Below are 11915 nucleotides of genomic sequence, written 5' to 3'. Positions count from 1 at the left end.
TTATTTAATTTTATCTCTATATTTTTAATTTGTGTTAAAATTACCCCTAAGTATTAACTCCATTAAAAATATTAGAGACAATTGAAAACGTCCAAGGTTAACTTTAACAAAAATTAAAAACATTGGGGACAAAATTTATTGAAAAATTGTGAGTGATGCATGCATCAAAAACTGAGAAGGCTTACAAGGAATAAAACTTCCTTTCTTTAGACTCATCAGTTTATCACATGAATCCTCAAAAGACTTCAGAACTTATAACAAAAATTAGAACAGATTTTGCTAATTGAACTAAAGAACTCAACTTTATCCACATTCAGTGTTAAAAAACAACAAAAAAAATTTGCATGAAATTTGCATGATTCACTGGTCAAATTGTTAGAGCTACATTTAATAAAATGAACATATGAAAACACAATGTATAGACAATTAGACATACATCATGACAGAACAACATAGTTCAACAGGTAGCCGAGCTTTCCAGTTTGCGGATGGTCCATGTTCGATTCCGGTTCACGGTTATTGGTCCAAGCCAACCGGTCCAGTCCGATTTTCATAACTATGGTCTAAATCAGAGGAAACAGAAAAATCTTCACAAAGTGGATATGCACATTATTTCATTGGGATCAAATCCAGTATCAAAAATCAAAATCTATAGACCAACCAATGCTAAAAAGGCATTATATTACAAGTGGCAACATTAGTGACACTAATAGAACCAGTGGTAGCCTCATCTCAAATTAACATAGAATTAAAACTACCTCCAGTTCATGATAGATGTCGCTCTGAAAAACATTTGTACATTAATGGAGTAATTTATCTGAATACAATTTTCAAAGTGATATTGTGAACTTGAAGAAGTGATATCTAAGAAAAAGAAGAACAAATGATGCTACAAAAGAAACCATTCTTTGGCCAGATTTTGAATCAAATACTTGAGTGAAGGTATAGGAAGAACCAAGAAAAAATTGAAGGACAGCACAAGCCTTCAATTTGCATTCTCGATTCGCCCCATTAAAAGAGTAAAAGGTGAGCACCACAAACGCAAAAAACAACAGAAAAATTCATGAAACATGACTAAAACATGACAAAACAGTTTTTTTTTTGTATCGTAACGACTCATGCAATCTCAGCATTATATTGAGAAGCAACAGGGGTGATCAACTTGATCTTCAATTCAAGCTCCCCAGACTCAAGTCCATCCCGTAATTCACCTTCACAAGATCATTCTTGATCTTCCTATCCATGAAAGCAGCCCAGTTATAGAAGTTGAAAGCTTAATAGATATTAAGGGTTTCCCTAATCAAGCTTCTAACAGAATATAAAAAGGAAATATCTAAAGTTTGGACATGTCAAATGCCAAGAAAAGAATTTTGTTTCTCAGGGTTCAAAGTAATCATGAATATCATAATACATAAATATGAAAACATTTAGAAATCGGATAAATACCAGGAAAAACTGACCTCATTCAGGTACCCCAAAGGTTTCTAGCAGAGTGAAATTCAGCTCTTCATTCCAAAGAGTGTTCGAGCAGTTATTAATGACCCCGGTTTTTGCTGTTTGATACAGTTTAACAAATCATTGCCAGATTAAACATACGACACAGAGCTAATATAAAAAGATAGAACACTAAAGAGAAAATAAATCCTTATTACCTGATTCCCCAGCTTGACCACAAAAAAAAAAAATCATTGCTCATGAACTCCCAGATCAATAATTTTTTCCTTGAACAACTATGACTTTCAATAGCCTCAAGCCATCAACTGTTTGTGAGCTCCAAAAAACACGTTAAATTTAACGCAGTACAAGGGCACATAAAATTGGTAATATTCACTTATTTGGTAACTCTGAAACAACAGAAACTTAATATTGAAATAGTTTACTACTATAAATTGTTTTATGGAAACTACTGCAGATATGGAAAACAACAGATGAATATCTAAGTACAGAAATTACCAGTGTAATTCCAGATAATTTGATTGGAATGCTCTAGCAATAAACTGAGCCTTGTAGGAACTGAAGATGTAGGGTGCATCAATGATTGATCATGTCAATTAATATGTATAACCATCTATTCCCAGCACAGATGAGAGCATCAACATCCATTCTTGCAAAGCATTTGGTGCATCCTTCTTAACCATTACTTCTAGCCTTCCAATATCTTGCTTTGAAACTCCATAATTCAGCAAACATTGTCCAAGAGCGCTGAATGTAAAATCATCTGGTTGAATTCCGGATTTTGCCATTTCCTTGAAAGTCTTGGTAGCTTCCTGTGGCCTCCTAGCAAGAGAATACAAGCCAATTATGTTATTATAACTTAATAAATCAGTGACGAGTCCTAGGTTTCTCATTTGTTTCGCAATCTGAATGGCTTCGTCCAATCTCCCAATTTTCTTATACATGCGTAACATCATTGCATATGAGAACTCATTTGCAACACCTTTCTGCTTTAAGCTCTCAAATATCTCGATCGCTTGTTCAACCATTAGTCGTTCAGTATAAAGATCAAGCATACAATTAGAGGAAAATATAGAAGGACCCTGCTCTGATGACTGAAGCAACTTGTATGTTTCTTGTGCTTCTTTCAAGTACCCTACTTTGGTATACAACTTCATCAAAGAGTTGTCTATAGTTGGATTTCTTGGAAAACCTGCCCGTTGCATTTCATCAAGATAACTAACAGCTTCTTTAACACTTCCAGCATCAGCAAACGCATTGATTAACACCCCATAGATAATTACATCAGGCTGGACATTATATCCAATCATCTCCTTGTATACTCCTTTTGCCTGTTCCAATTGGCCTAACTTTCCAAAGCTTGTTATCACCGCAGCATATGGAATGCAATCAGTCACTAGTCCTGCCTCTTGCATTCTTTTCAAATAAGCTTTTGCAATGTGTGGCCTGTCAGCAGTGGCCAAGATATGTATGAGAGAACTGTAGCTACAGTTGTCTGCAACAAAACCATATGTTTCCATACTGTCAAACAACTGACATGCTTTATCATAGCATTTTCCAACCCCGTAAGCTTTAATCATCACATTAAACACAAGGACGCCAAGCTTCTTCCTTTCTTTGCAACAGTTAAAGACTCTCTCTGCTTCTAAAGTATACCCTTGCTGGCCATATGCATCAATAATGGCGGAATAACAGTCTGACGTAATACTCCCAGCTAGATGAAACCTCCTGAACCACAACCATGATTTCTTAAGCATACGCAACTCTACATACATCCTAGTCACAGCAGATTGGGCGAATTCATCAATCTCAAGACCCTTCTCATCCATCTCCTGCATGTGCTCTTCGGCTTCATGTACCATTTTCCTTGTAGAGTATGCATGCAAGAGGGTACGATAACTAACAAGGTCCGGTTCAAGACAGGTCTCTTTCATCATTGCAAAATACCTCACTGCCAAATTGATATTATTATGCTTAATATAAACAGAAATAAGTATGTTATATGTCCTTGCATCAGGTAGGCACCGAAGCTCCACCATCCTCTGCAACAGCAAACTAACTTTCTCAAGGCATCCATGATTTCCATATAAATGAATCATTGTATTAAGTGTCACTGTGGTCAGAGATACACCTTGTTTGATCATCTTAGCAAAGATTTCAAACGCTGCCCAAAGTTGGCCAGCTTTACCATACATGTCAATCAAAGTATTATATGTCCTTGAGCTTAAACAAACATTGGTATATGATAACACATTGCGGCTTACTTTTGAAGTATTATTACTCCTCCTTAGTCTCAAAGGTTCACCTGTTGAGTACCATTTACTAAAAAATTCGTGAGCTTTCTGGTACTCTCCATTCCTCTTATGCAACTGAACAACAATCCCCATTGTGATCTCATCAGGTTCCATTCCTTGACTTCGCATCTTCTTAAGCCAAACAAGTGCTTTGTCTTTTCTCTGTCCACCTTTACCATAAACATCAATCAAAGTTCCATATGTGGAATTCACAGGTTCAACCCCTCTTGCATTCATCTCATCCCACAAACTCTCCACAAGGCACCACTTTTGCGCCTCGCCTAGGACCCTGAAGATAATGTTATAATGAATCACATTCAACTCATAACAACACTTTTTCTCAAGCCACTCAAAAATCTGAAGAGCCCTCTTCCAAGAAACCTGTTCCTTCAAAATAATACTAATTTCCTTGCAGGTCAAGGCCTCTTGCCATGGCATGAGAGCCCCATCCAAGTCCTGAACAGTACTCAGAGCCTGAAGAATAGAAGGAATGCGTCCACCATAACATACCCATTTCGTCAAACACCTAATGTGCACCTTGCTATGCTGCGAAACAACAGACCTATCAACCCTTTTCTTTAGAATCCCCAAATCCTGTTCCAAATTCAGGCTCTTTGGTGGAGTGTGTTGGTGTTCTATGACATGTTTTGTGGAATTGGGGCTATGGAGAATGCGGACAAAGTTGTTGTTTTCAGGCAGAATTGAGGTGGAAGTTGACGTTGAAGTTGGGGCAAGTGCATTTACATCGTTCAAACACAAAGGGTGAAACTTCAAAAGCATTTCCCAAGAACAGAACTATTGAGAATTGTGAAACAAACCTGCAACGAATAATCCTAAATCCTTAAATAAAGCCCCATTGAAAGTATCACAAACTTTGGCCATCAGATTTTGCAAATATATCTACAATTCAAGGTAAATCAAGTATCATAATGGAGTACCATCAGATTTTGCAAAATATCTACAAATGCAAAGACACTTTAGAAGCAACACATTCAGTAGAAGGCACCTTATGTTATTACAGGTTTATCAACTCGGGCTTAAAACTATGGTCATCAAGTAACAAAACATAAAGTTTAGCATCCACAAGAAAGTTCTCATAACTAAGAATAATTCAACTCCCAAAGAGATGCCCCCATGATAGCATATTGAAAGGCTAGAGTTTATAACCACCCATGTTCTACCCAAAAAGCCAATGACTTGAGAGCAACACCCAAAAACAGAGATATTTACCATGAAGATAGGAAGATAAGTAGTCCTCATTCAAACACAAAAAATATTATACATTATGGAGGCTCATGGCGTGAGCCGAAAATCCGCCATAGTTACTCCACCCGATTGCCTAAAAAATACATGTATGTGCACAAAAAAAAAAGAAGAAAAATTGCATATGTAATAAATTATAATTATAGAGTCTAATCCAAGGTTTTGAAAACTAAACCAGTCATCGAACCACTCTAGCTACTGGTTCACTGGTTTACTAGTTCAACCGGTTCAACTGTGATTCAACCGAAATAGCCGTTTTATAATAAAATAATAAAAAAAATATAAATAAACATACTAAAACATAACCATAGTCTAATATAAATATTAAAATGTCATCCAAATTAAAAGTACTACATCAACGAAAATGTTATAACCTCATCCAAGTACAAACCCAAAAGTCAAATAACAAAAGAAATATCCAATGCCAATATTAAAGTTTGTTACCAATTATCAAAATCCGCAAAAATCTATTCTTCTTAATTTAAAACAAGAAAGTAGAAAAAATTATGCTTCAAGTTTTGTGAATGGCTTTAATTCAATAGGCAAGGGACAACAGTGAAACAATAGAAGATAATCATAATACTAGCCTATGGTTAAATACTTATTGGATATGAATCAAGAATTCATTCCTGAACATTAATGTAGTGCAGACCAGCAATCAGAATAAAAAATATGAAGCCTGAATAATCTTGAGAGAGCTCTGTTAAATTATAGAACCACAAAGCACCACCCTGCACAATATATGACAAGCTTAAATCATTTAATAACTGAGTGACTCTGTGTCTATGGTGCATGTATCCTCCAAACCTAAATATAAGATGCATTTTTGTCTTCGGTGTAAATTTTTAATTTTTAAACTACAAACCCATAACTCAAATTACATCATTATATTTTGCTGTTATCATTCAAATCTCTCTCATCATGTTAGATATATTTTCATGACATTATTCAGTCCTTCATGGAACCATTGGAAGATTAATTTTGCAGGATATGAAGTTACATATAAAGTAGAACTAAATAGCAAACACACAAAAATTAACAAGCTTTGCATTAAACAAATTCAAAATTAGCGAATGCTCACAAAATCAGCAGTCAGTAGCATAACTAAATTAGTAATTAGCAAGCTTCCCATTTAACAAATTGGCAAATTCAAGTCTCATCATAAATTCATAACCAGCAATTAGTCAATTACATTAAATACATAGCATCATAAGAGACCAGAGCTCACAAACACACACAAAATTAACTAATTGTTTTTATCTAAATCATTCTGAACACATTAAAAAATAAATTAACCAAATCACATTTTTTTATAAACAACAGATAAAAAAAAGCAAGAAAAATTGGGACTAACCTTGGGTGGTCTTCGAACGAGCAGTGTATGAAGGAGAAGGAGCAAGAATGTGACGTGCAGAAGCTAGCGGCAGTCTTATGTTTACAATGCCGAGAACAAGCAGAATATGAGGGAGAGGGATTTTGGAGCAGAGGAGGGTGGAGCGCCGCGGAACTGGAGAAGAGAAGGGGTGGAGCGCGGTGGAACACCGGCGGCGCGACAGAAGAACCACGCGAGACAAGTTGTAGTGGGGACGTCGGCTTCGAGCAGATGCGACTGCGGCAGTGACGAGGCGGTGGCTGGACGGAGCAGATGAGAGGATTTTGCTTTGCTGAGAGAGTGAGGGAGGACACCTGGAGAAGGAGGAGACGCTGACTGCTGAGCATAGGGGAAAAATTAGGGCTACGTTTTGTTCTTTTATTTTATTTTATTTTTTTATTTTATGAATAAAACGGGGTGGTTTTCGGCTCTCAATCGAAATCGATCGGATTTCGGTTCGGTTTCAATGGTCCAATAGTGGTTTTTGTAACGTTCTGAAAACCGGACTGGTCATCAAACTGCTTTAATCACTGGTTCACTGATTCATTGGTCCAACCAGTCCAACCGATGGTTCAACCGGAAAAACCGGTTTAGAACAGCAACGCGTGATGGAGAGGGAAGATTGTTGGCTATTTGTCCATAGTTGATTCCAAAATCAGAACCACTTGTCTATATAAAACTATAAATGTCTCTGAGAAAAACACAGTTTTGAAATATCAGAAAAATAAAATGCTTAAATTCCTATGCTGAATAAGAATAAGTACACAACCAAATTGATAGAATCATAAAACTAAAATGAATAATATATAAATTAATTAATGGTTTTTGATTCCTCTGAGGATGCAATGTAGTTTCTCTTTCATTCCATGAAGCTAAGAAGGAATAACATTCTGATCACTAAACAACTAGACTAGAATGTTCCATTAGCAAGAAAACATAGACAGAAACAGAATAAGATTACCCCAGATAACAAAATCAGTTTTTTTTCATCAACTTTGTGTGGAATCAAAAGAGAATCATGCAGAAGTATACAAGTTACTCACCAGAAAGCAGTTTGAAGTAGGAGGAATAATAACACATACAAATATGCACTGAAAAAGTACAAAATTTCAATAAACATTACTAAACAGAGGCAAGAAAGAACAATCATCATTCAGCAACAAACATTACAAACAGTAACAAGTAATCACGCTATTACCAAATTCAAAAAGAATGAAAACCAGATAACCCCAATCATAAACACCATTACCAAATTAAATAAAAAATCAACCAAAAATCACCTTGCAAATCAAAAACTCAATCTCTTGAATCAATAATTACATCAGTTATCCAACTAAATAATTGCATCACAGTTATCATAAACTGATTTCAAAGCCTAGAAGCAGAGTGAAATTAAAAACATGAAGCATATAATAAATCAAAAGATCACCAATTGCAAATTTTTTAATAAGAACAGAAGTTAAGAACAATGAAAACTGAAAAAAGATTCAACAGTTTTCAACCCAATTTTAATAAAGCTCATCACAATGATTAACAACAACAAAAAGTACTGAAGGAACAGTGAATCAGTAACAGACAGTGCAAATTTAAAATTTAAAAGTTATCAATTTTAAATTTATCATCAAATACAATCAGTGAGCAAAACCAATCAACCAAGCACTGACTGAGTATTCTGTTCTGATTCTGTGACTGGGAAGCAACAAATTCAGCAACAAATTCAAGTTACAGCAACAAATTTAACAAATCCAAGTAAAGTCCCGATTTACAGCAACATTTAGATTAGCAACAAGGCAAATTTGATTAGAAATTCAGCAACATGCAAAAATACAGGGAGAAGGGAAATCTAAAAAGAGAGAACAGGGAAGCGATGGTGCAGGGACTCACCAACGGTCGACGGCGAGTCGGCGACCACCCCACGGAAGGCAACGAAGCAAGAGACAACCCCACGAGTTGCTTCTGCCGCCGGCGACGAGACAGACGAACCACGAAATGCCAGTGACTGAGACGAGACTCGAGTGAGACTGGGAGGCAGAATCGAGCAGAGACAACCACGGACGACGAGCAGCAACCAACACGCACAGCTCGAGCACTCACTGGCGGGGGGAGGCGCGAGCAGCCGAGCACAGAGGAGAACGGCGAGATGCGAGCACCCGACGTGGAGGATCCGGCGAGAGGCCCGAGAGCACGAAGAAGAAGTTCTTGAGTGCGATGGACGCCGGCAGCAGTCTCTCACTCCGACAGACTGCGACAACTATGGGTGGAGGCTAGGGTTTGCTTTCTTTGGTGGAGAGGCTAGGGTTTGCTGAAGGAAGGAGTTGGAGAAGGGGGGAATGGGGGATAACGCGTGCAACTTTTTCCCTTTCAAGGAAGGAAACGAGGTCGTTTTGTAAACCGGCCGGGTTCAGTCCGGTCCGACCTGTCGATAACCGGCCGGTTCAGCGATACTTAGCGTTTTTTTATTTTGAGGATTTGTATACTAAATCAGACCATTTTCTTTGTTGGTTTTTAATTAAACCGATTTGACCGACCGATCCGATTCGATTTCCAAATTTTGATGTTTTGACTTTTAAAATTTTAATTTAGATGATATTTTAATATTTATATTAAATTATAATTATATTTTAATATATTTATTTATTATTTTATTATAAAATAATTATTTTAGTTAAAGTATAATTGAATTAATAAATTAGTAATTCGAACTATTCAATAATTAATTTGATTTTTAAAAAACTTTAAAAAATTCATCCATTTCAGCCATTTTTATAATGGACCGCGTCATAGCTTTTTCTGCTTTAGCTTCAATGTCAAATCGAATTGACAAATGAGGAATTGGGCTTTGCCATTGAAGACCTAATTTGAGGCTCCAATTTGTACCTATTTTAAAGTGTTTTCTATTTTTGTTTTTGGTTTTCCACGATATCCTCCAATCCGGCAAGTTAAGAACTAATCCGTTACGGTACTGAGCTTCATTTAAGGGTTTGTTGCTGGTCAATAGATTGCTGCATGCACAAGGCAAGATTCAAACCCCCGACACTTGCTTAAGCGGATTAGTGAGCTAACCACTAGACTAACCCAACTTGGTTTATTTTAAAGTGTTCTCTACCAAAATTAAAGAGCACTTCACCATGAATAAAATCCAATCTACAGGAACCAACTTGGGTTGGTCTAGTGGTTAGCTCACTAGTCCGCTTAAGCAAGTGTCGGGAGTTCGAATCCCGCCTAGTGCATGCAGCAACCCATTAGCCAGCGATAAACCCTTAAATGAAGCTCAGCACCGCGACAGATTAGTCCTTAACTTGTCAGATCAAAGAATACCGTGGAAACAAAAAAAAAATCCAATCTACAGGACATTGATTTGTAATCTTTTTACATCTTAAACACACAAATGACACAATGAAACTAGAGCTTCCTTGACCAAAAAAAAAAAGAAACTAGAGCTTTAATTTCACCTTATTTTTCAATTAAATTTAGTGTTCTTTCAATAAATCCAATCTTCAAATAATTATAATTACAAAATAGTCCCAAAAAATTGTATTAATTTGGCCAATAAAACTTTGGATCTTTATTTGAGTGGAGTTATGATTCTTATTCTTCTTGCTCATTTGTTAATGGGATTGTTATTGGTGTTAGGGTTGTGCCTTTTTTATTTAAATAAAAAATTATTTATCAATATAAATCAAAATATAAAAAATTATTAATTTGTACGTTTAGTTTTAGTTTTGTATTTATAATTGTATTAATTTGGTGTTGGGGGTTGTGTCTTTTTGCAAAAATTCATAGATTTTTTGTGCAAGCGAAAATTTAAGAAATTTTGAGGCTGATTTTTTTATAAATTTGGTATTGGTGTTGTGCAATGAAATGGATGTATGGACAAAATTTTTACTGCTATAGTATTTAGTCAAAATGTAGGTTATATTTTGGTTTTGTTTTCATTTTTTTTGTTTAGGAAAATAGACAAACACAGCCTGCGTTTTATTTTTTTAAAGGTTTTTAAATTTTTTTTATTCTCTTTAAATCCAATCGTAGCTTACATTTTGCTGTGGGTATTAATTTTTTTTTTAAGTAACGACGCATCTTGCGTTTTATGTTTTTTGTGTCAACTTTTTTCATAGAAGAGCCAATGCTATCAGCCTTTTTTTCTGAAAAATTAAAAACGCAGGTTACGTTTTGTTTAAAAAATATATTTTAACCAAGAGTCCGGCCTATAAATACGAAGCATGACTCTCATTTAGCTTGCCTCACTCCATTTCTATTCATTCTATTCTTCTTTTTTGCACATATGTCATAGTTCTAAATTTTTTTGGCAGTTAGGTGTGTCAAAAAAGTCGGATTAGGTGAGGTTGCAGTTATGGAAAATATTGCAAATTTGTGAGTGTATTACAACAGTGAGGTTATACCAAACACACATGAATGAGTGACTTTTTTTGTGAATGTCCATTGTCATTTGCTATTCCATGTACCATGAGTTTTCTAGAGTTGCAAAATGGACTTTGTAATAACATTCAAAGCTACATTTCGAAAAAGGTGAGCAACATTTTATACAGGAATCCTGTACAAGTATTTGGTGGCTGATACAGTTTCAAATGATACCCATCACTGATGATGCTAGTATGCAGCAGATGTTATGTATTTATGAACATACCTGATTTCATGTGCCGATGATAGAGCTATACGTTGAGTTCGAACAACAGTCAGGGTTGGATACGGTTGGCGAGGAGGTCAATATTGATGAGTTCAGGGATATAAATTGGGGAGGAGATAATAGTGACAGTAAAGAGGAGTTCGAAGTCAACTATGAAGTTGATGACGAAAATGACAACGGAGACTTGGCAGGCAATCCAGCGGTACAAAATGAAGCGGACGTACCACTCAACAGACTCTTGAGTGTCACACGGCACGGTGTCTCTGTACCGCCGAACCCATGCAAGATTAACCTTCCCAACACGTGATCTTGCGGACCAGGCTCCCGACCAAAACACGCAATGCAGTTCTCCACAAAAAACTTGTGACTACTGTCTAATCTACCCGTAACGGCCTCCCCATTAATCGGAAGACCAAGAATATAACTCACATCTTCTAGCGTCACCGTCACTTCGTTGACTGGAATATGAAATGTGTGAGTCTCCGGCCTCCAACGTTCCACCAAGGCACTGAGTAGTGCATAATGACCTCTCATTTCGCCTACTCGCGAAACATGTTGAAACCCAGTCAATGCCAGTACCGCTACAGCTACCTCGTTAAAAGTATCTGACAGATGGAATTTTTTGGACAACAAATTCCAGATAGCCTACAAAAAAAAAAATAATGATTTAAATTATATATAACATCAGTTAATAATTTATTCAAAAAATATATTAACCATTAATTTTATATTATTAAAAAATAAATAACAATTTATTATTTTTTTATTATTATCCTAAACGATATTTTATTATTATATTAATAGAAAAATATTAATAAATTATTAAAAATGATAAACATTTATTTAATTAACAGTATTATTTATTTATTATTAAAAAATAATAATA

At 35.8% G+C, this 11915-nt stretch overlaps 1 protein-coding gene across 17 annotated transcripts; it reads right to left on the bottom strand.

Annotated features, from left to right (window-relative positions):
* Positions 1–283: 283 nt before the first annotated feature.
* Positions 284–8743, bottom strand: LOC112738011 (pentatricopeptide repeat-containing protein At3g23020). 17 transcript variants are annotated; one of them, XM_072215283.1, is made up of 7 exons: positions 8269–8728; positions 7428–7475; positions 6367–7075; positions 1954–4649; positions 1653–1760; positions 1461–1553; positions 284–1236 (listed from the first exon to the last, which is right to left on the bottom strand). In XM_072215283.1, exon 4 carries the CDS (start codon positions 4527–4529, stop codon positions 2052–2054), a length of 2478 nt encoding a protein of 825 aa, XP_072071384.1. In that variant the 5' UTR covers positions 4530–4649; positions 6367–7075; positions 7428–7475; positions 8269–8728; the 3' UTR covers positions 284–1236; positions 1461–1553; positions 1653–1760; positions 1954–2051. The 17 variants fall into 17 exon arrangements, with proteins under 17 accessions (XP_072071384.1, XP_072071380.1, XP_072071401.1 ...); XM_072215279.1 differs by having other exon boundaries at positions 1954–4567; XM_072215300.1 differs by having other exon boundaries at positions 284–563; positions 1954–4567.
* Positions 8744–11915: the final 3172 nt, after the last annotated feature.

Source organism: Arachis hypogaea, chromosome 2 (assembly GCF_003086295.3).
Source record: "Arachis hypogaea cultivar Tifrunner chromosome 2, arahy.Tifrunner.gnm2.J5K5, whole genome shotgun sequence".
In the NCBI taxonomy this organism is placed as follows: Eukaryota; Viridiplantae; Streptophyta; class Magnoliopsida; order Fabales; family Fabaceae; genus Arachis; species Arachis hypogaea.
The sequence above is the reverse complement of the archived record's forward strand: the minus strand, read 5'-3'. Positions and strand labels throughout refer to the sequence as shown.